This window comes from Hydractinia symbiolongicarpus, chromosome 3, assembly GCF_029227915.1.
Source record: "Hydractinia symbiolongicarpus strain clone_291-10 chromosome 3, HSymV2.1, whole genome shotgun sequence".
Lineage (NCBI taxonomy): Eukaryota > Metazoa > Cnidaria > Hydrozoa > Anthoathecata > Hydractiniidae > Hydractinia > Hydractinia symbiolongicarpus.
Genome location: NC_079877.1, coordinates 13,431,026 through 13,455,089, shown reverse-complemented (window position 1 = coordinate 13,455,089; position 24,064 = coordinate 13,431,026). Strand labels below are relative to the sequence as shown.

General features: G+C 33.6%; 3 protein-coding genes across 8 annotated transcripts in view; all 3 read right to left on the bottom strand.

Moving 5' to 3' along the window:
* Nucleotides 1–8,085, bottom strand: part of LOC130635837 (uncharacterized) — a 32,480-nt gene extending 24,395 nt beyond the window's left edge. For 3 of the 4 annotated variants that reach the window (XM_057445329.1, XM_057445334.1, XM_057445333.1), the window contains exon 1: nucleotides 5,217–5,992. The gene's annotated coding sequence lies outside the window, so the exon portion shown is untranslated. Of the gene's footprint in view, nucleotides 1–5,216; nucleotides 5,993–7,675 lie in introns of those variants that run through there. The other variant, XM_057445330.1, reaches the window with a different exon arrangement.
* Nucleotides 8,086–8,895: 810 nt separating this feature from the next.
* On the bottom strand, nucleotides 8,896–12,520 carry LOC130635838 (farnesyl pyrophosphate synthase-like). The gene has a single exon (XM_057445336.1). The coding sequence runs from the start codon at nucleotides 11,403–11,405 to the stop codon at nucleotides 10,530–10,532; it is 876 nt and encodes a 291-aa protein (XP_057301319.1). The 5' UTR covers nucleotides 11,406–12,520; the 3' UTR covers nucleotides 8,896–10,529.
* A 151-nt stretch (nucleotides 12,521–12,671) lies between these two features.
* Nucleotides 12,672–23,684, bottom strand: LOC130635834 (uncharacterized). 3 transcript variants are annotated; one of them, XM_057445327.1, is made up of 6 exons: nucleotides 23,385–23,684; nucleotides 16,118–23,242; nucleotides 15,623–16,022; nucleotides 15,065–15,486; nucleotides 13,102–14,987; nucleotides 12,672–12,975 (listed from the first exon to the last, which is right to left on the bottom strand). In XM_057445327.1, exons 3-6 carry the CDS (start codon nucleotides 15,931–15,933, stop codon nucleotides 12,766–12,768), a joined length of 2,829 nt encoding a protein of 942 aa, XP_057301310.1. In that variant the 5' UTR covers nucleotides 15,934–16,022; nucleotides 16,118–23,242; nucleotides 23,385–23,684; the 3' UTR covers nucleotides 12,672–12,765. The 3 variants fall into 3 exon arrangements, with proteins under 3 accessions (XP_057301310.1, XP_057301308.1, XP_057301309.1); XM_057445325.1 differs by having other exon boundaries at nucleotides 15,623–23,242; XM_057445326.1 differs by having other exon boundaries at nucleotides 15,623–18,080; nucleotides 23,425–23,679.
* Nucleotides 23,685–24,064: the final 380 nt, after the last annotated feature.

Genomic DNA, 24,064 nt, shown 5'->3' with positions numbered 1-24,064 from the left:
TTAAAAATGATTGCTGAAGTTTCAGATAGTTGTGATACATGCATCAAGTACAGAAGAAATCAACCAAGACCATTGTTGGGTTACCACATGCAACAGTATTTAATGAATGGGTTGGCATGGATTTGAAACAATGGTCGTATGGTGATAAAATTTGGTTATTACATCTTGTTGATCACTTGACCAGCTTTAGTGCATCCTGCGTTATTCGAAGTAAAAGGAAACAAATTATCATTAACTCATAATTTAAGATCTGGATTTCCATATTTGGGTCTGCTAAAAAGTTTTTAGTGAATAATGGTGGGGAATTTGATAATGAGGATTACTGTAGCATGTGTGAAATTTAAACATCAATATTGTTACAACAGCTGCTGATAGCCCATGGAGTAATGGACTTGCTGAGCGACATAATTCCACACTGGGCAATACAGTCTGTAAAATGATGGACAAGCCTAATTATTCATTAGAAACAGCTGTGGCTTGGGCTGTTGCTGCTAAGAATTCCTTAAAAAACGTACATGGCTTTTCACCGAACCATTAGTGTTTGGCAGCAATCCCAATTTTCCAGTTATAGAAATGAATGATCCACCCACTCTAGAAGGAAGGACAAGTAGTCTAGTAGTTGCTGATAACTTGAACGCATTGCATGCGGCAAGAGAAGCCTTTATAAAATCTGAATCCTCTGAAAAGCTCAGAAGAGCCTTGAAACATAAAGTAAGACCTTCAACAGGTGTGAAGTATGTAACAGGAGATAAAGTATATTATAAACAGAGATCTGATGATACTTGGAAGGGTCCTGCTACTGTGATAGGTCAAGAAAGTCAGCAAGTTCTAGTGAAGCATGGATCAACATATGTTAGAATGCATCCATGCAGACTACGATTAAAAGAAGAAAAGTTAGAAGCACATGTAGAAGTGGAAATTGACCATGAAGACAAACAGGAAACTGGAAAGGAAATATTGGAAGAGGAATTAAGTAGTGAAGCATCAATTACTAACAATGATGCTAATAATGATACAGGTATGGATACTTTATTTGACAATAACAATTTATTGAAGACAAATGTGAAAGCAAAGAATATTATGCTAAACATTAAAGATAAAGTGAAATACAAAACAGAAGTTGGTTGGAAAACAGGAACTGTGCACTTAAGAGCTGGGAAAGCAAGTGGAAAGTATAGGAATTGACTGAATATTGTTGATAAAGTTAGGAATGTTGAGAATTTAGACTGGCCAAAGGTTGAAGAGTGGGATTTTGCTGAAAAGGTATCATCACTAGAGGCTTTGATATGCTTGAATAAAGCTAATGAAAATGAGATTAAGTCTGCCAAGGAGAAGGAGTTGAACAACTGCATCAAAAATAAAGTTTTTGATGAAGTGGAAGATAAAAAGCAAAGTTGCATTAGCACCAGATGGATTCTGACAGAGAAGAATGTTGATGGACAAAGAATTGTGAAAGCTAGATTACTGGCACAAGGTTTTGAGGAGTTTGAAAAACCAATTCAGACAGACTCTCCAACTTGCACAAAGGAATCATTACGTTTAATGTTGTCAATTTTAGCTTGTAAGGAATGGGACTGTAACTCTATTGACATTAAAGCTGCCTTTTGCAAGGAAAACCCATTGAAAGAGATATATACCTTAAACCACCTAAAGAGTTCCAGAAAGATGGATATGTCTGGAAATTGAATAACACAGTCTATGGCCTTGCAGATGCATCTAGAACATGATATTTCAGAGTAAAGAAGGAACTGTTAAAGCTTGGAGTTGCAGTAAGTAAATTTGATGCAGGATTGTTCTACTATCGAAAAGATGGGCGTCTACATGGAATTATGACAACCCATGTACAGTACCGCTATCAGGAAGCCTAACATCATGATCGTGTATCATGCGCGACACCCACGATCCACGATCTCATTGTGTCTGTCATGATTATAAAAATATTAGATAGTAGATCGCGAAACTATCGTGGTGATCATGTTCATCGCGATGGATCATGAAAACCACGATAGTTTCGCGATGGAAATCACGATTCATTTATGCAAATTTCTGTTTTTCTTTGATCTGCAAAAGCTCTCCTAAATTATTAGAGTTGCGAAATACGAATGATTTAAGAAGGCTAACACAAATCTTTTTTAGGGAAGCCTATTTAATTGATTTGTTTTTACTTATGGCTGCACTAGTTATTATAGTTATTAATCCTATCGAAATGTTATGGCATGAATTGAAACATCATATACGTAAAAAAATTAAACCATCTGTAAAAGATGAGTTAGTAAATGGCATATGTGATTTTTGGAAAACCGTTGATTGGAAAAAGTTTCAGTGATACATCAATCATATCACAAAAGTTGTTCCAATTGTTATCGAGCATGAAGGAAAGGCGTCTGGGCACTAAAATAATTCAGCTAAAGCTACTATTTTATTTTCATTGTAATGTATTTGTGTGTTTAACCAGTTTTAAAGATTTTTTAATTAACCACAACATTTATTCGTTTTATTTTTCTTCACAAGCAAGCCACGCTGTTGTAACAATAGCATAAAAAATAACACCTGCTCCTCAAACAATTTACTAAAACAAAAGCTGTTAACTCTTGAGGTTTCATAGTGTTTCCTGCGGCTATTAAATCTAACAAAAGGGAGAAAAAATAGATGGTTTAACCCGTACCCGTTCTCAATTATAGAACCGCTGTCAAAGCTGCTCAAGAAAGAAAACCCTGGGAAGGAGGTTTTTTCATAGCGAAATGAATAACTACTTTTGGTGGCAATTTGAATAAAATACTTTTTGCACCTGTAACAAAGCTCTTATGTTTGACTTCATCGTGCGACAAATAATAGCTAAAATACAGAACGCATCAGTTATAATTCGCAGTTGTTTAAAGTTATGATTCAATCTCGACTTTCATCGAAAGAGTAAAAGATGTCTGCACGAAAATTGTTGAAAGTTTACAAAAATGGCTTATTTTATTTTAATTCGGATAAAACATTAATGGTCTTACCAACAAAATATATAAAAAATGAGACCTATCAAGTTGGCATGACGGTGGATATTCAGCTGCCAAGACAAATAGAGCAAGCAGAAATCATTGATTTAAGTGGTAATTTATGACTCCAAATTTTATACTATAATTGTGTAAAGCACATAGACTAAAGTTATTTTTATATTTATATTATATATTTTTACGTAGATGACAAGACTAATTTAGAAATAAAGCTTTTGGAATATTATAATGACCCTGAGAATAGACAAAAATTTGAAAGCAGTGAAGAGGAGGATGAAAGAGATGACGAGGCAGAAAAGGCATTGGAGATGGTTTTAACAAAAATGTAAAAAGTAGCGTTAAAAAAGAAAAGAAGAGGAAAGAAAAGAGAGAACAAGAACAAGAAAAGAAAAAGAAAGAAAAAGAAAAGAAAGAAAAGGAAAAGAGAGAAAAAGAAAAGAAAGAACAAAAACAAGAAAAGAAAAAGAAAGAAAAAGAAAGGCCAACCCAAAAGAAAACCTTCATAAAAAAAGAACTGGTTAGTAAAATAAACCTTGTATTTAGGGCTCTATAAATCTGATATAAAAGAGAAATGTTAAATTTTTAAGAAGTTATCAGAAAATTACTGACCTAGAAATTTAACATTTTTGCACAGCTAGTAATAATAATAATTTTTTAGGCTACGATGATAACATTTGGAGATACTGGAGCAGGCGCGAATAAAAACGACTGGAATGAAAATAATAATGAATGTAAAGAAAATAACGGATGCGTCGAAGTAACACAAAACAGATTGCTAGAAAATATAGCTGGTATTCGTAATGTTGTAGAAACTGAAAAGAACAGGGAGAATGAAACAGAATTAATGAATTGTTTACAACCTTTACAACGTACCGGTGATGAAAGTAGTGGTAAAACAACTGAAATTTTCGAAATACCAGATTTTGATAACGAATCCATCGATTTTGGGGTAAATTAAAAAAAATTTTTCTCTATATTTTACTTGTTCTACAAATTGGTCATGTGTGTAAATATACTATATTCATATTATAGGTCAAAGAGAGTGGTGTTCAATTTTCAACACAGGTCAATACAGCGGCAACCCAGCAATACAGTGCCTGTTTTTTAAGCCTCCTGCAACAAAACACTCTGCTTGCTCAACAGATTGCTGAAATAAAAGCAAACAATATTTTGCTTGCAGAGTATCCTTCACCAAGTCGTCGCAATCAAGAACCAATCATTGGGAAATTGGCAATTCTTGATCCGAATAAGGTTGTCTACGCTTCTCCACCAAAAAAATTTACTACGAAGCTGACTCCAAAAAATATTTTTAGCACGCCAGCACTATTCGAGCTATTGTCGACATCTGTAGAACCGACTAGCGCAACGGAAGACTTTTTTAACATCGAAAATAATTTGCCCGTTTCCGCTATGCAGATGGGAGGAAGTGAGGAAGTCACACCAAATGAAGGAAGAAACGATCTGTCCTTTGCCGAAATACAAAAAATTTCGTATAAGTCACAATCTATAAAGAATTTTGCGAAGAACCTGGCAGTTGCTATGTTCTCGGAAGAGGAGAGAATAGACAGCTACTGCAGTGGCGCAAAAGGAAAAAAACCACTCAAACCAGCCAAGTTGGAAACAATAAGAGAGTACGTGTTTCAAATTAACACTGAGTTTTAGGGAGGAAGAAGAAACATGGAAAAAATACAAAGAAGCAATAAACGAACTTGGAAGAAGAACAAGACGATCAATATAGTTTTTTTTTTTCTACACTTTGTAAAGTTTTGTAAATTTTTATCATAAAAATAGTTAGCTACTTTAACATAACATTTACAACTTTTCTTTTCTTGACACAAACCAACTTTTTTCCAAAGAGAGTTTTCAAATTAATTTGATTTTTATAAAACCATCCTGAGGCATGACTAAGAATAAATGTGCTAAAATAAATAAAATAAATTCTTTCTGCAGATGCAGGAAAGCCAGTCTTAAAACGAAACCCAGTAAAAAATAAATTTTGTGAAACGTATTAAGGATGAGTGCGAAGTTGAAACAACGTTGAACGCGATGATGTGTTGGCAGATTTGCTATATGTTTTTTGCATTAATTCTAGATATTTTTGATTTCTCTTTCCCCTTTTAAAAAGATGTTTTAAACCTTATTCAACATGATTTTTCTTTGGTATTACATCACGAGAACATTTGTCCGAAAGCTGTATTAAGGTACAGGACACCTAACCTCTCCCATGTTCTGGTTATATTTAACTTGCATGGGTGCACACTCTTCTCGCAGTATTCTCTGTGACGATGAAGGTCGGACTGACTTGTGGCATGGTTTCAAATGGTCTTCCGTCTTTCGCTCGAGTCTCAGTGTAATGCACCAGCCGAGCATAAGAGTGTCAGCATGAAGGAAAGGGGCCGACTTTAATGTTCTCTATACCTCACATTCTTCCTAATAACACCGACCACTTTTTGATCGCAGGCTTCATAAGCTTTGTGTTTTTGGTTCCTCTTATTTAGTACATTCACTTAAAATATAAGAAAAATATATTGTAGATAAAATAAAATCACGACCGACCAACCGACCGACCGGGTTAGTGTTGAAACCTTCACCTCGGCGACGGCAAACAAATTTTTAATTCCAGCCTAACAAGAAATCACGGTTGGCTAAAAATCACACATATAGAAAAAACTAGTCAAGAATAAAACCTATCGCGGACATATATTTTGATTGAGATTTTTAAGATGTGAAGAGGTCGTTAAACTTCAGCAAATGTAAACTGGCTAACAAGAGAATATGGTGATCTTTTTTAATTGCTTTTGATTTAAATTGTTATTAAAGCAATAAAAATTATATAGCATTTCAGTGAAACAATTGCATCGTGACGAACACGATTTTATTTTTTATATGATCGTTAAACTGATGATGCATCGTGACACGATAGATCCCGTTTCCCACGATGGCATTATTTCACCTTTGAGCACAAAGATCGTGGATCGTGGGTGTCACGCATGATACACGATACACGATGTTAAGCTTCCTGATAGCGGTACTGTAGATGATTTTTGTTGGGGTGGTACTAAACGTTTTTTAAACAATGTGATATTGCCATTGCATCAGACCTTTAAAATTGGGACAGTGCACAACACAGCGTTTCAATATTTGGGATTAGATTTAATGAAAAGAAAAGATAGCATTATTGTATCACAAGATTCATATTTGCAGAAGATTACAGTACTCCCCATTGATAAACACAAAGATAAAGATGAATTACTTGAATACGAAACAAAAACATGATTTGAGAGTATTGATTGGACAATTAAATTGGTTGGCTACACAGACACGTCCAGACATTCTTTTTGATTGCTGTGAACTAATGGGTAACATCAAAGATGCCACTGTTTCAGATATGCGAAGAGCCAACAAAGTGTTACAAAGAGCTAAGTGTGAACCTGAGGAATTAAAATTCAAGGCAGTTGGAAACATAGAGGAAGCTAAACTTTTAGTATGTCATGATGCATCATTTGCTAATCTAAAGGGAGAAGGGTCTCAAGGTGGATTCTTAATTTTCTTAGCGTATCAACTAAATCAATCACTATCCCTCAATCCGTGGCAGTCAAGAAAATTGAAAAGAGTAGTGAATAGTAACCTTTCTGCAGAGACCATGCAATTGATCAATGCTGCTGGCAAAGGATATTGGATTCGATGTTTATTCCAAGAAATTTTCAATATTGCACCATCAATTCAATGTTTAACAGATAGTAAAACACTTTACAATGCTGTACATTCCACAAAACAAGTTTTGGACAATCGCTTAAGAGTAGATTTGGCTATTTTGAAAGAAATGATTCGAAATAAAGAAGTGAATCAACTAACATCGGTTTCAAAAGAACAGCAAATCGCTGATTGTCTTACCAAACGAGGAGCTAGTTGCAAGAATCTTCTTTTTACGTTGGCAACTGGTGTACTCAAACAAGAAAAAGAGATCTGAGGAGAGATGTGTACATAGTTTAAACATTTTTGTTATTTTGTTAATACTAACCATTTTGGAGTTGATTTCGTTAAACTGGCCACAATATGGATTGGTTAAAGTTGCTGTTTTGTTTATGTGTCAAATGACTTATGTTGTTGTTAACTTGGATATAGCTGCATATGGATATCCATTTAATTGTGTTAATAAATTTGGTTGAACTAAAAGTTGATCAAACTGATAAAAGAAAGAAAAAGAAAGAAGATTGTTAACATGTATTTATTGTCATATAGAACAAAGAGTAAGACAATATCACTGACCCCGTAAATATAGCTAAGAAGGTGTTTGGTTATACAAGAAAGATTGCATATGAGTATTGGATGAAAGTATTATTGAGCAAGGAAGAATATTAGAAAGCAAGATCAGCTGTTGGATTCCATCAAAAAGATTATAGACTATCAGAACAAAAGATTACTGAGGAAGAAGAATATTAGAAAGTCTTATAGAAGATAAAAGGTTAGTGGTTTTAATAATTATCTAGGAGGAGGTAGAGAAAACATTTGCCCCGTTCCCAAAAAATATTTTCCATATGAAGAGCCTCTAAATGAGAAATACAATGGATTCTTTTACAGACACACAGCTAACTAGCTCTAGTAATAAATAATAATAGCAGAGGCCAGAACAGCAAGTTTGTTAGCTAGCTAGCTATATTTTGGGAAAGTCTTACCTTAGCTTTTTCAGAAGCAACTGCGCTTTTAAAAAATCCCTTCTATTTCTGCCTGAACTTAACTTTCTCTTTTCCAAGTCGCGGGGAAAAGTTAGACAACAATCTTGTCCCCAATCTTGTTTTTTTTTTCGCTTTATGAGTAATACCCATGTCAAAAAAAGCAACCTGGAAGCGAGATTGACATAAAACTGTTATCGAGACACGAGACATCAAGGTTTATTCTCAGAAACTTACACACCAAACTAGTTTCCAGCGCCCGCTGTCCCTTTAATAATGAGGGCGTGAAACAGGTTGCGCACAACTTCATGCTGTTTCATCATTGTCAAAAGAGAATATTTCACCGCGGTCATGACGGGCAAATCGTTGTAAATCATATTGAAAAAGAAGTGCTTTGCGCGCATCACCAACAAACGGATGTGCATGATAAAAATCACCTATGTACACACCACTCATATAAACTATCTAAAAATCACCCCACTCAGATAAACTATCTGTATACATCCTAGCATATTGCCGCACGTAGTGTAGTGGATTCGTCTACTGGTTCTACTTCTGGGTACCGCAGACCGAATCCCGCCCTCTGCCTGGGTATGTTAGTGATTCGCAAAGTAGTTCTTCTTCAATATATAAAATTGAGGTTGCTGTCTGATTGACAATAATAAATAAAAATTTTCGCTCTTCGTTTAGTTTTTGTTGTTGTTGAAAATTGAATTTATCTATCGTCTAAAACTTTTAATAGTTGTTTTGTAACTAAATTAACACAATGAACAAGAAAGAACATTAATAGGCAAGACACCAACATAAAATATTTTACCTTTGACCTATTTCTTCAAAAAATTCTTTAAATATAAAAATTGATTTGTTCAACGAAAATCTCACTAAATTTACCTGTTGATCACTAAAAAATTTATTTTAGTGTGTATGCTGCACAACAGTTCATTAACCATGATGGAAAAATTTATAGTGTATCTAGGCCTTTACGTCAAGTAATTTTGATGACGTCTGCCAGTAAATTTTTTGCACTTTAATGTGTAGGTCTAATTAGGAGTGGCAATAAATTTTGCACTTCCTTAAAATAGCGCAACTTCTGTATGAACAAAAACTTTCATAAAAAAACTGTAAATCTTTTTTTATCTTTATACTTCATATACTTGCTTAAAAGAAAGAAACGAAGATTTGGAATTAGGATAGATAATTTTACTTCAAATATAAAACAAACATTGATTATAAAATGAATATTTTTTATACAACCTCTGTCAGCAAGGTCTACAAAATATATCTAATGTTGTTCTATAATTTTATTAAAACTACAGCATATACTTCGTTTATATGCATCATTTTATAGCCTAAAAATTACATACGGATTGTTCACTGCAAAATGTGCACAAAAATAAACAAAGTGAGAAAGAGTCAAATTATAAACCCAATTTTTAACCCCATGCACCCGTTTTTTGTATCCAACTTTAGGAAAAGCTATCTAAAGTAGGTAAATATTAACAAACTAGTCGTTGCCCTTGGAAAAATCCACGGGTTCGCCCGCTCTTTATATTTACCCGTCGCAACAAAGTGGATAAAAATATATCGCATTTGATATTCGTGTTTCCGTAACATCATTTTGTAACTCAGTGGGGGGGTCCGCGCAGAGACAGACAGAGGACGGCTATTATTATAGAGATATAAGCAAATTCACAGTACATTTATTTTCTAAGTTCGCAAGATAAAAAATTCAAGATACTTGCGTCAAAGAAATTTATCACCACATCACTTGCCATTTGCAATTAAAATATAAAAAAACAGAATTTAAAAGTCAAGGGAATACCTATATCAGCCTGGTCTGTCAGATCTAATAATATATAAATATATATATATACATTAATATGTAAATATTAATATATTCCTTTTATTTCTTCTATGATTCATAGCTACCTAAATTTAGTTGACTTTTGCCTACGCGAGGTCGAAAAAATGAATTTTGCGACGAATAAATTTCGCAAATCAGTCATTTGTAAATATTTTTTTCGCAAAAGAACCATTTTAATGTGTTTTTATGGATTATTCTCACGAATCTAGTATTTTCTCACAATTCGTAGTAATTTGTTTTCACATATTGAACTTTCCAGGAATTTTCGTGCAGATAAATTTTTGCATAAAACTAGCTAAGTTCGCGAAAACTAACTTTAGGTAAGGAAAATACAGTTGACTCTCGGTAACTCCAACCTTCAAGGAACTAGAGAAAACAGTTCGAATTAACGAATATTCGAATTAGGCGAAGTTCCCATTAATTCGAACTTAGACAAAAATGAGATATTAGTTCGAGCTAAGGCGATTTTTTCTTCAGACTCTATAAAATTTACAAATGTTACATTCACTGAAAGAAATTTAGTATGTCGGTTTGACTGAACCTTGTTGATAGTAACTTTTGTTATGAGCAAGAATGTATTTATTTTCTAAATATTTTTTTTCCACTTCCCCAGCCATCCATTTGACGCTCTAAAATCTGTAAGATCGAAACTTTTGAAAAGCCTTCTGCTTTATCATACATTGCCATCAAAAGGAGAATTTCCGCTCCTTTGTAAAGAGAACCAGTAGAGAATAGCTTTTTCAAAAATTTATATTCTACTAAAACACTAAAAAGTTCGAGTTATTCGAAGAAATTAACTAAGGGGATCAAAAAGTGGTTCAAGAAAACGAATGTTCGAGTTATCCGGGGTTTGAGTTAACGAGTAGTTTTTACAAGGGTGTATGTAGAAAACAGTTGGAGTTAATAAAAGTTCGAGTTAACCGGTGTTCGAGTTACCGGGAGTCGACTGTAACATAAAAAATGATTACAATCTATCTATAAATATTTTTAGTTCTATTTTTGTCGTTTGTATAACTTATCAGTTAAAAACAGAAAAAATTGCTTTGGGAAATTTTCTGAATATGCATCTATGCATTCACATAAATTCTTATAGCTTTCCTCTTCATAAGTATTATAAACATTCTCAAGTCCTAACTCTTTATACAACTCCTTAACAATTGAAACAGATGTGGCATTATCTTTACCATAATTCTTTTTTAAAATCTCTCTTTGTTTGTCATTGGCTCGGTCTAATGCTTGTACAACTAACCATGAACACTTGCGATCTTCAATATCTCGGCCAACTTTCCCCATAATATTAGGATCTCCAAAACAATCCAAATAGTCGTCTTGGATTTGAAAGAATTCACCTAACTTAAGAAGCACTGATTCTGCATCTCGAAATACTTGTTCATCTTCTACTTGAACTATGTGCATACCCAAACATACTGGCAAATAAAACGAGTAGAAAGCAGTTTTGTACTTTACTATAGATTTATATTTTTCTTTAGTAAACGAATCCAAGGAAAATTCACCCTCAGGTGGTTCTGAAGCAAGCATGTCAAGTTCTTGTCCCATTGCTGTCAAGTAAATAATATGATGAAAAGTTCTATATAGTTTAAAAATATATGATGTCTCACTAAAGTGCTTATCAATTAACTTAAAAATAGAATGCTCCATCAAATATGTATCATTGATTGCAACAAGACCACACCTTTTGTACCAACATGGTTTTCCGCGTCTCACTTCAGAACGATCCATTACATCATCAGCAACTAAAAACACAGCTTGAAGAATTTCAACACACCATCCAAGAATAATTGCTCGTTGGATTTCCCCTTTAGTTGGTTTTCCTTTGCGAAAAAAATCAACTGTTCCTATCACCATCATACCTCTAGATTTTTTACCATCAAAGGCATTATAATTAAGCACCTCGCGTAACCAGCCAGCCGCTGCAGATAGCTCTGGATTATTTTCATCTTCTCCCACTAAGTCATCAACTATTGTTTTGAATGACGAATCAAACAAGGCTTTGTAGCTTAAGAGCCATTTTCTGTAACAGTCAGGCACTCAGAGGAAGTAAGGTTTCCAAAATTACTAGATTTTTACTTATGTTAAAGTTACTATGGTTTTAGATATTTTTTGAAAATTTTGTTCGATTTCGGTTATCGGTTAAGATTTTATGGCCCATTAAATATTTGCTATTTTTGGGCCTTTTTGGGCCATTTTTAAGGAATTTCTGGGTTCTATGTTTGAAATTATATAAATTATAAAATTAGTTAGCAGTCACTTTGATTTCATATGGATTCTGTTGTAGTCCATAAGTTCTATGGATCGTGTACCAGTTTTGCAGAATTTTTTTCACATTTAGCTAAAAATTATAGCTCAAAACCACCTCTCGGACCTTTTTTCCTAAAAATTGACCAATTTTCCCTGCTTTTGAGGCCCAAATTTGGTTACACCTTATACAGCAATGTGGGAATCTGAATGGCATTGGGTAAAGTGCTTACTTTTGTACAAAGAAAACATTAAACTAAGCATTGAAATCGTATGTGGTTTCCATCAATGACCTTCAAACTTTCGAAAAAACAGTTTAGGTAACTAGTTCCAGTCCTTTTTTCCAGAATGGGCAACATTTTCAAACTACACAATATTTGAAAATGTTTAATCCAAGGTGAGTACTTCACAAAAAAAGAAAAAAATCCATGTGATCTATAGTCATGCTAGCTAGATATCATTGCTCAAAACAACCTTAAAATTACAAAAAAATGTTACGAAAATGTCATAATTTTGGCATATAGAGCCTTACAAGAAATGCCATATCTTTATTTATAGTTGTTACTAGGAAATGTGTAGCCCCTCTTTTTTTGCAGAAAGAAAAAACCATCGTATATAAAGGTGGGATAAAGACTATTGCTCAAAACTACCCTAAGTTTACAAAGGAATTGTTACAGACAAGCTCTAACTTTTCCTTCAAGAGCTTTAAAAGAAATCTCCATTCATAGCAAAAGTGTGTAACCTAAGATAAAGTAGAAATAATTTTTTGCATTCAATGATCTATACCTAGGCTATAAGCTATTTCTTTACACTCCTTAAAAACAGTTAGTAAGCTTCAGGTGTTATCACTGCAATAATAACCAAGTCAATACAATATAATTGTTTACTTACAAATTATATTATATTTTGTAAACCATCAAAAAACAACATAAATTTGAAACAACAAAAAAGTAATAAGATAATGTAAGATAAACTAATTAATAAATCCTGTGCTAGCGTTTTTGAAATCTTCAGAGGTTAACCAAAAATATCTATTATTCTTTGGAGTTGGTGCTGAAATTTTGCAAATAATATCATCAAGATCGTAGAACCCTTGATCTTTTGGATTTGGAAAAATAAATGCATTGTTTCCATCGCCCATGGCATAATGCATACAACTTGCTACAATACCCTCATCATCTGCCTAAAATTAAATCAAAGGTACAATAGGAAAGGTAAAAAAGAAAAGGTAAAAAAAAATTAGAAAAATCATGGTGAATCATTGGATTTTAATCAATGGGCAATTAGCTTATCATCAAAACCACGGTACCTCTACAACTTGAGCCGGAAACCAAGTATTCCCAAAGCGCAAAGCTATCCATTCATCAACTTGATATGTATTTTCAAGTTTAAGAAGTACTTCTTTTGATGTTTGCTGGATGACCTGATTCTGAGCTGTAGCAAGCATTTCATCATCAAAGCCGTTGTCAGTACCTTCAGTCACTGAACTAACATATTCCAAACTTCCATCTCTATATTGCCTGGACCACCTTGAAAATAACGACTTTACTTGTTGTGGTGTTACATATTCAGTAACAGACAACTTCTTTCTTACTTCTATGGCAGCATCTTCTGGACTGACCTTGTGTCCAGATTCTTCTCCAGCCATGAATAATTTCAAAAGAATATCCTTTTGAGAATCTGTAAATCGAAAAGTAGATCTAACTGGCAAAGACCATCCTTCAATGGCAATACTCGCAAAAGTTAGACTTTTTGTTATGGCACATTGCATGTTAACATTTGCAATCTCTAGATCATTTCCAAATAAAGGCAAAGATGTCATCGATGACAACTTCATTTTGTCAACATATGATTGTCTCACTAAGTCCATGGAAGAATGGTGTTTCTTGACATCATGATTATCTACTATCATGTGCTCTTCGTAGTTCTTGTATGTTGTGAATGTTGCACCACAGCCAGACTCTGGACAAAACAATAACTTACAGAGCTGCCTATCTGCACAGGGTTTTGAAAACATCTTTTTTTTACTTTCCCTGCAAGTGCTACTAAATGGTACCTTCACAACTGCGCCTGATGCAACATGCATCTCAGAATAGGCAACATCAACACCTTCACCAACATCAAAATATCTCCAAAAGGTCATTTTATCCTCTTTAAATTCTACAGAATGATAATGGCTAATATTTTTAATTTTCTGACCTTCCACTTTCACAGATTCTGGGTTAATCTCTATAACACATACTTTTGAATCTTTTAACCCAGACCCATAGTGCAATGCATCATGAATGTCAGACGCTGACAAAACATTGTTTCCAGCATCTACATAACTTCTCATCACTAACTTTGCTGCAGCACTTTCACGATCACACTGATCTTTACCACAGGAAGGTTCGTTGTAATCGTATCGAAGCAGCTTGATCCCCTTCTCTTGACACAACTGATGAAGGCTTTCAGCAGAACAATTTGAATGATAGCAGCCTGCATTATCAGATTTTGCATATAACTGTGAGACATTGGGTGCATCCTGTTTAAACTCATCAAGTACTACATCAGCAATCGAGATTACATGACTGAGGCCCTGGTCACAGCGGTATATAGCAGTAAAATAAGTTTGTTTTTTCATTTCACTCTCATCAAGGAAAAAGAACACATCAACATGAAGACTCATTCCTTTTTTCCCGAAATATTCTCTCTGGCCTTCCCTATGTCTAATTGGCAGGATTTTTTGGCAAAAATCTTTTAACCAAAATCCTTTTTGTTCTGTCAATTGCTCGAAGCACCAAGCTTTTGCCTTCCTCTGTTGACTGTCTCTGATTTGGTGTTTCATATATTCTAATATCTTACACGCAGATATTTGAATATCATAAAGTATACCAGGATCAACATTAAGAATATTGGCTAACTCCCTAAATTCATCCAAACAACAACACAGATCCCAACAGTCATGACAAACGTTATCACTAATAAGTGGTGATGACTGTAAATTTTCATTTGTCACATCACTCAATGCAAACAGTGGATTGTGTGTTGATATGTCGCTATCAAGATTGCTTGCATGTTGTTGGAGTTTGGTTTTCAAATATCTTTTCCCACGTTCCAGCTTTGATGACAAATCTTTCCTATGATATTTTTCAGCAATACTTTGAAGGCAAGAAAAACCATTTAATCCAGCAGCTGTTGTGTCATCTAAGCCAGCTAAAAAGAATTGGTTTTTACATGCTCATCTTTGATACAATTGCATCCTTTTTTATTATCTAAGTGAATTAACTTACCTAAACTTTTTTTTTTAGAAGGTTTAACTGCTTTTAGTATTCTCCATAACGAACTTTCTGACAAGCTATGGTATCCAATAGTTTTGCAGTGCATTAGATACAAAGTAACAGCATGGCTATACTTTGTTGTCAAAACTGCATTGGCAACTTTTTGAACAATCCCACTATCAAACTTGATATGTGATACACCATATGCTACATCTTGCAACAAGCCACTATTGAAGATGAATTCAAGGAAGTGTTCACACTTATTATTATCAAGCTTAAGTCGTTTGTGGACCTGATGCATTGGTAATAACAATGAAGCACTTGAAGATTTCCACCTTCTAGCAGTATCGACCTGGTATTTAGTGCAATCAAATAACTTCATAATATCTTGTTTTGTGTACTTCTGATGGTTAATCAAAGAGAGTATGACCAATCTACAAAAAATAAATTACCTAGCAAGCCAACTTACTATATAAATACAATTACGTTTTTATTAAAAAAGCTCCTACAAATTCCTTTCCAGCTAGAGGTGGATTAATTTGACAAGATTAATAACTGTTACAGTCATACCTGCTTTTAGAGTCACTTGCTTGGTAAATATTTATGAGTTGGTTAATATTGTCATCATCAGCATCGGAATCTGAAGAACTAATAAAGTCTAATACATTTTCCTCCTGACCTGGAGCAACTGCAGCAGCGAAATTAAGCTTTAACAGTTTCTTAGATCTTTTATATTTTTGTTTAATTTTTTTCTTGGTACTGGTAGTGAGAGTTGACACAAATTTTCTTTTTATTTGGAATTTTAATGGGCTGCCATGTAAGGCATCCATTGCCGTAACATACGAATTATCAATTGGGCAGGTTGACTCAGCCATAATCATCACATCTGGAGAATATTCTGGATCCTCTTTTTCACTGATGTCGTAGTGATCTGTGTCCTCTCCAGAATTTTCTGTTTTGTTTGACGATGCTGTAAGTTAAGAGTTACACTGTAGTTATTGAAATATATATATTATAAATAACTAATCAAAACTAACTTTAATATACAAAGAAATGATAACATACATGTACAGTATTTGTAATGAGATTCACATAGTTTTGAGCCAATTGGTAAGTGAATGCCATCTTCCTCAAGTTTTGCAATCAAGTTTGCTGGTGCAGTCCTTGCAGCTCTAGGTCTTTTGTTACTGTGACCAGGATGTTGACAAACCAATGATGGTCTCCAATGAATACCATATGTTTCTCTATGTTTTTGACATATTTGATTGTCATCTGATAATTCTCTTTTAGATCTGTTTCTATGAGATGTTTTTCCTTCCAATATTGCAGTTTAATGTTGTCCCAACTAATTTTTAACTTTTTAAAGTGTTGCTCTATATCACTGTCTAACTCTGAAACTTTAACCAATCCACTCTCACCATATCTCCCTTTTCCACAATTACTAATGTCACTAAATACACACTCTTTTTCCTTTCTAGATTCAGTTTCTGTACTCATAATTTGCTCTAATCTAGCTAAATAAAAATAATACTTCATCAGAAAATAACTTAGCCAGCAGCAAACTGAAACATGGGTTGATGCTATTAAACTTCTATATAATGTATCACAATTGCATAAAGCTTCTAATTATACATACATTCAATTATACTATCCATTAAAACACATGCACATCTTTTTTCTGTAAATTCTATTTGCATTCTATTAGACATTCTATTATTATTATCACCAATGCAATGATTTCACATTATCAACAATGCAATGGCTTCGCAGATACTTCAAAATACTTTTTTCTAAAATAGGTAATTTAATTGTTCTCCAAGCTTTATGATCTAAATCTTTTACTGCTAAATCCTTGTTATTAATTGTTTGATTTCGAAGCATCCTATATTTCCTCAGCAGAAGTTCTTTCAAGCAATAGCCTATAGCCTAGGTATAGATCATTAAATGCAAAAAGTTCTTTCTATTTAGGTTACACACTTCTTGTCAACATCTATGAATAAAAATACAACCTTTCTTTTGAAGCTCTAGAAGGAAAAATTAGAGTTTGTCTGTAACAATTCATTTGTAAACTTAGGGTAGTTTTGAGCAATAGCCTTTATCCTACCTTTATATACGATGGTTTTTTCTTTCTGCAAAAAAAGAGGGGCTACACATTTCCTAGTAACAACTATAAATAAAGATATGGCATTTCTTGTAAGGCTCTATATGCCAAAATTATGACATTTTCGTAACATTTTTTTGTAATTTTAAGGTTGTTTTGAGCAATGATATCTAGCTAGCATGACTATAGATCACATGGATTTTTTTCTTTTTTTGTGAAGTACTCACCTTGGATTAAACATTTTCAAATATTGTGTAGTTTGAAAATGTTGCCCATTCTGGAAAAAAGGACTGGAACTAGTTACCTAAATTGTTTTTTCGAAAGTTTGAAGGTCATTGATGGAAACCACATACGATTTCAATGCTTAGTTTAATGTTTTCTTTGTACAAAAGTAAGCACTTTACCCAATGCCATTCAGATTCCCACATTGCTGTATAAGGTGTAACCAAATTTGGGCCTCAAAAGCAGGGAAAATTGGTCAATTTTTAGGAAAAAAGGTCCGAGAGGTGGTTTTGAGCTATAATTTTTAGCTAAATGTGAAAAAAATTCTGCAAAACTGGTACACGATCCATAGAACTTATGGACTACAACAGAATCCATATGAAATCAAAGTGACTGCTAACTAATTTTATAATTTATATAATTTCAAACATGGAACCCAGAAATTCCTTAAAAATGGCCCAAAAAGGCCCAAAAATAGCAAATATTTAATGGGCCATAAAATCTTAACCGATAACCGAAATCGAACAAAATTTTCAAAAAATTCCTAAAACCATAGTATCTTTAACATAAGTAAAAATCTAGTAATTTTGGAAACCTCACTTCCTTTCCTTATTGAGTATTGCCTGATTCTTACAGAAAATGGCTCTTAAGATTTTGTCTGATATTTCTGAGATGCCTTGATCACTCATTCTTTGAAATTATTTTCTACAAGATATATAATACAATTTGATTGTTATAAACTGCTCCTTATGAACTTTAACTGAAAGTTAACTAGTATTATTTTTTTGTACTAATGTACTTAAATATAATAATTCGGGCATATAACTTCACAATGAAAATAAGTACGAGAAGTTTAACTGATGATGACATTTATTTTATTTTAACAGATATTTAGTCTTGTTACTACAAGACATTATCAACGTAAATTGTTACAATTATAAAGTTTTTAAAATATAATTTTCAACAACTACACAACACACAGAGGACGTACAAAATAATACTTAACACAGTTAAGTGTTATTTTGTAAGGGAAACAATGCTGAAAATAAAAGTGTAGAAATGAAAAGATAATTAGCTTACAGCAACACAGTCAGAAAAATACTCACCAAGATTCTTGCCCATTACTACAAAATCCCTTTTAGTTTTTCACGAACATGCTTGGCAACATTTATGTACTAACAAAAATGTACCATGCAAAGCCCAGAGGCAGACCGAGAAAGACTTGGCAGGAGGTTATAAGGACAGACTTGATACAAAGGAAGTTGAATTTAGATCTAACACAGTCTAGATCAGATTGGAAGAGGGTCATTAATATACCCCGTCCAACCCATGCTAGGATGGAAAACGGACGTCAAGTCAAGAATGACGTTGATTTGACTACAGATATTTTGTTTTAAAGATGTGCCATTTTGAGAGTGTCTTTTATTCCTAAAACATCTACAAATATGATGACTAGTTTGCATGGCCCTATTTTGTCTGTCTGGGATGCACGTTTGGGCTAAACATTTGCAACTAGTCTGGTAGTAACAGTAGCAATTTGTATTTTATGTAATTAGTTCCATTGGATTCCTTCTTTTAATAGCCTCCTTAACGAATCCGCAGCATCTTAGACAGGAGTCAGGTGCTATACCAGTCAGAAATAATGTATAACTGAAGGATCCTTCATTTATGGTATTTTTCAAAATGACACCTAAAAGCAGTACATGCTTTTTTTATACACCAATTTTTTCAAAACTGTTGTTTAATTGACAATCATCTCGTATCTGAGACTCCATTCACAGTTCTTGAATTAACATGCTGGGTCCAAAGATTTTCTGAAGAAAAGATGATTAAATAACAGAAAGTAGAAAAGAGCTGAAAATTTCCTAAATGCTGTTTCCAGGGTTGTCAAACAGTCAGGAAAAACTTTCAAATATGCTGTTACAATATAAATAAACTATACATCCCATTTAAGCAGTATATCGCTTATTTAAACTGTTACAAACAAATTTTTTCAAAATTCACACACTTAAGTCGAAATTTGCATGTTTTTTTAGTGCAAGGAAGCAAGTATGTATATCACCACCACCAATTATTTTGAACCAATCAAATAATTTGATGTGGGGAACATGTGCTTTTATGTGGAAACTCCCTCGCTTAAATATGGGGCAAAATCCATCTTGTTTTCATTCAACCAAAACCACATGAGAGCCAAGATGGCGACAAGTCTTGCTTATTTTGATTGTATACATTTTAAAATGGCTGTCTACAGGAAAATTAAACTATACTATATAAACTATGAGATAACACGCTAAAACCGTGCTATCTCATAAACTCTTCGTTAAAGGGGAACTCCAGTAAAAATCACTTTTTTTCTTTTTTGTTATATACGTAGTCAGAAAAGCTTAAGAAATCAAAAAAACTTACTTTACTTGTTTTTCTTATTTAAAATTGTTGTACAAGCCTTTGCATATTCAATTTTTTTCTCATAAAAAAACAGACAGGCGCGATTTTATTTAGGACTGGACCCGATTATAAATAATGACATCACATCGTGCAGAAAGTTTAGGCGGGTGCAGAGAACGTTCATGTTAAGACCTATAGCTTACATTAAATAGCTTTTTGTATGTAATTTACGTATAAATCTTTAAAAAATGGTTAGTTGCTCTGTGTTTCAATGTACCAATCGATTAGACAAGTGTAAAGAAGTAAGTTTTCACAGAATCCCGTCTGTGAAAAAGAAAGAACTCAAAAATGGCTAAACAAAATACATAGTGCAGGCGATCTACCAAGTGATCAAAGTTTTTATATTTGAATAGCGCACTTCACAGATAGTTCTTTTAAAAGAGATCTCCAGGAAATAAACTTCCATTTTAAAATATTGCCAGTTTGTAAAAATGCCATTTCGGCTAGTGAACGCGATCACAGTTTCTCATTTCTTCTCATTTTAATTTTTGTGCTTATATCCACAGAACACAACCAAATAACATTTTGTATATTTTTATATTAAATAAAAGAACATTATACCAATTTCCAATACACACACAGACAAAAAAGTTTTCTAGTTACACATGTATCTTTCGTAGCGCTCAAGTTTCTATTCTTTGTTTTTTAAACAAGAAGCTTTTTTGATGGAAGGACATGCCAAATATTTTCAGGGGGTAAATGTACCCATTTTCTTCAATCTTTTTAACTGTTTAAGGCTGCATGTAATGCTGATAATGCAGTTTCTAAAACAGCTTTGTCAAAACAACTACTTATAAGTCAGTAGCATCTGCAACGCATTTATGACCTACCATAATCATAAGAATGATTTTTATTTATACAATATTAAGACCCGAACATTATTCGATCTTTCGATCATGCATTTGAATGGTCCTCCATCACGGCGAAAATTTCAACAAAAAAGCGCGTGCGGAGGAAAAATATTGCTGAATTGTGAAATAAAAATAAATTGGCTTGTAAAGTAAGAAAGTTTTTTTACTGAAGCAAAAGATAAAGTTTTTTGACGAAAAGAATCTTAAAAAAAGCGATTAAATATATTTTTTATTTCTTTAAAAAGAAAATATTTTACTAAGAGCGTTACTTTGAGTCAGTAAAAGACACCTTGTCACTTTGTATCATTATTAATTTCTCCCTTGTGAGACACAAGAGGTTCGAAGTCGTGTGGCTGTAGCTTTGTAAAGTCTTATTCATGAAGAGAATTATCCGATTCTATGTTTTCAAGTTACAATCTTCTTCATTATTACAAGATGTCTTATCAACGAACAATGTAAACAGTAAGTAAACAAACTTTTAGAAGGTGTGCTGCTGAGCTTACGGAGTTTCTGCAGGATGTGAAGTATGCTTATTTATTTGGACCTAGTCCTCTCGACTTTACACGGCCTTGCAAATTTATTCAAAATGGAAGATGTTCACAGACCCGATAAAGGTATAAATAAAGATTTTTAACGATTGTAAAAGGTTTATTCTGACATATTTGTGTATTGTCTTATTAAAATAACATTTTTTCCAAATATTTTTTTTTCACTGGAGTGCCCCTTTAAATGAACATGGTTTTACAAACAAAGCTACACGGATCCCTGTGGTACACTACTAAGCACTCGTAACCAAGCCGATTCTGTACCAAATATAACTACCTATGCTCTTTCCCAGATAACCAGGAGCCAATCCAGTTTGTATTATTTTCTCCAATTCCATGTGCTAAGAGTTTTCTAAGCAGTCTCTTATGGGGGACTTTGCCAAAAGCTTTACTGAAGTCCAAGTATATAACATCAACAGGGTACTTGATCTTTATATTCAGTGATTTTGTTAATGAATGTCAGGAGATTTGTTAAGCAGAACCTATTTTTTTGAAAACCATGCTGAGAGTCTTTAAACAAGTTGTTGTTTTCTACGTGTTCAACTAAGTTTTCCTGTACAATTGACTCAAGTGCTTTATATATTTGTGAAGTCAGACTAATTTTACGTTATTTCTTCCATTAAAAAACAAAACACAATGCGACCAGGCGAAAAAAGCAGTATATTAGGATTCAAAGTTTAACACAGCAAATTTAGGCTGTAATTTGCTTATTTATATATATAAGTTGTATTGAACATTTAATTTGAAGGTAACATACTATTTATACTGTAACAGCATATTCAAAAGTTTTCCCTGACTGTCTAAGAAAGTAATTTTGCAATTTTCCACAAAATCTCTGAATTTCACTACTTTTAATATTTCTTTCATAAGGGATCACTGAGATTTGGCCAAAACAAGTCCTTCCACAGCTAACATTGTATTCATCTAAGTAATGTGCAAATCTTGTAAAAGTTCACAGTTGACATAGGATTTAGGATCTTAGAATATTCGGAACTAAAAGACTTGGAGAGTACCAGTATGCTGACATCAGCACATCTATTCTTCAATTTTTAGTAGTATTTTCATGGACATGTTTCCACAAAATACATAATTAAATAATCACAGGCCAGTTTCCAGCTTATTTGTTATTACGGCTGCCATTATAAACTTTGGGGTAAGCCATGCAACAAGCATGTCATTTATTTTCCTCCTCAGATGTCACATAATACTTTAAACCAATTACGATCTGTATTTCTCAGGATATTTATTTTGATTTGAGGAAAAACAAGCCATTCACGCAGTTATCTCTTCATAAATAGGAATTTTTCATGCTTCTTAAAGTTCAACCTTGCAATGTTTTTCTCTCAACAGAAACTTGCCCGTGTCACATTCTGGCTAAGAGAATGTGGTGAAACCTTTACATTCAAGCTTGGATCATCTTTTTTTCTGGCTTTAATTCCTTAATATGTTTTAGATACTGCTTATAATCTTCAAAAAGAAAGAGCAAGGAAACGGAAAATTGTATACATTTTCCACGGTAAGCCCTTTCTGGCCTTAACAATTGTGTGGCAGACAAAAAGATGAGGGCGCTCTAGGTGAAGTGAGGTCCTTTTTAGTCTGTTTCTTCACACAAAGTTGTCCAGTAAACTAAACTTATCACTTTTAAAACTTTCTACGCACAAAGGTATCATCACTACTTTATATGAATATATGCCAATCAGAAGAAATCCATCCAGAATCAATTTAATAGTTAAAACCCAGAAAATCTTTTCGTAGAAAGAAATGGTCTAAAAAAGTCATTTTTTCAGCAAGCCTTCACATATTTTACCCTGCCACGCAGTTGTTGGAGCCAAAAGGGCTTAACCGTAGCCTAGTTAGCTAAGCTTTCTTCATCGAGTTGTTAAAATGAGTTTCTCTCAAACAATAATTTTTCCTACCTTAACCACTCCGATTTCCCGGTGGTAAGAAAAATTACGCTGGGGGGCTCACCGCGGAAAATGTAAACATTCAAAAAGATTTATATAGTTAGTAGTAGCAGCTTTGAAACCTATAATAATAATAATAATAATAATAAATATTTAAAGTGGCTAGCCCAGAAAATCACAAAAACCTATAGTTAGTGGATTGTTTCCACTGGGGGCCACTAGGGGGGCCACTGGGGGGCCACTAGGGGGGCCACTGGGGGCCACCTATTTTTACATATATCTATACAAATAATATATCAATTACTTTTACTGAAGTGACTAGCTAAAACGCTTTCACTTATTTTGTCTTTTCTCATCCTTGTCTTCTGTCTTCTCGACTACTCTTCCCAACTTCTCTTCGCTCTTCGCCCCAAGCTATAGCTAAAGACACGCCCCAGAAATGCTGTTTATGAGTAAACAAAGAAGTTATTTGCTTGTAAAAAGAAAGGGAAGATTTATATAGTTTTGTAAATACTGCAAACGTAGGCAAATCTGAGTCCAGCAAATCAAGGAACTTTATTTTTTGCATATCAACAGCTCAAAAATATGCTAATCACTATTTAAATATGCATGTTTTACCGACCCTTACCCCGCGCACCTTCGTCCCCAGGGTTTTTGTGATAAAGAGAAAAGTCGGCAAAAAATATTTTTCGTCGACTTCTCTTACCTTCTCTAGCCGTTTTCGCGTTGTTCGACAGACAAAAACCCTAAAATTATTTTTACAACCTTAAATGACACGACAGACCACAGAACACAATGAATCAACAACTTGATGTATGTTTATACTTAACTAAGCAATCACTTTGCTGATGATGATGTTACTGTCTATGGAATTTTTAATTGTCTCATGTGTCTTTTCGTTGTATATGAAACGCACACACCAATTGATACCCCAAAGGGCGGAC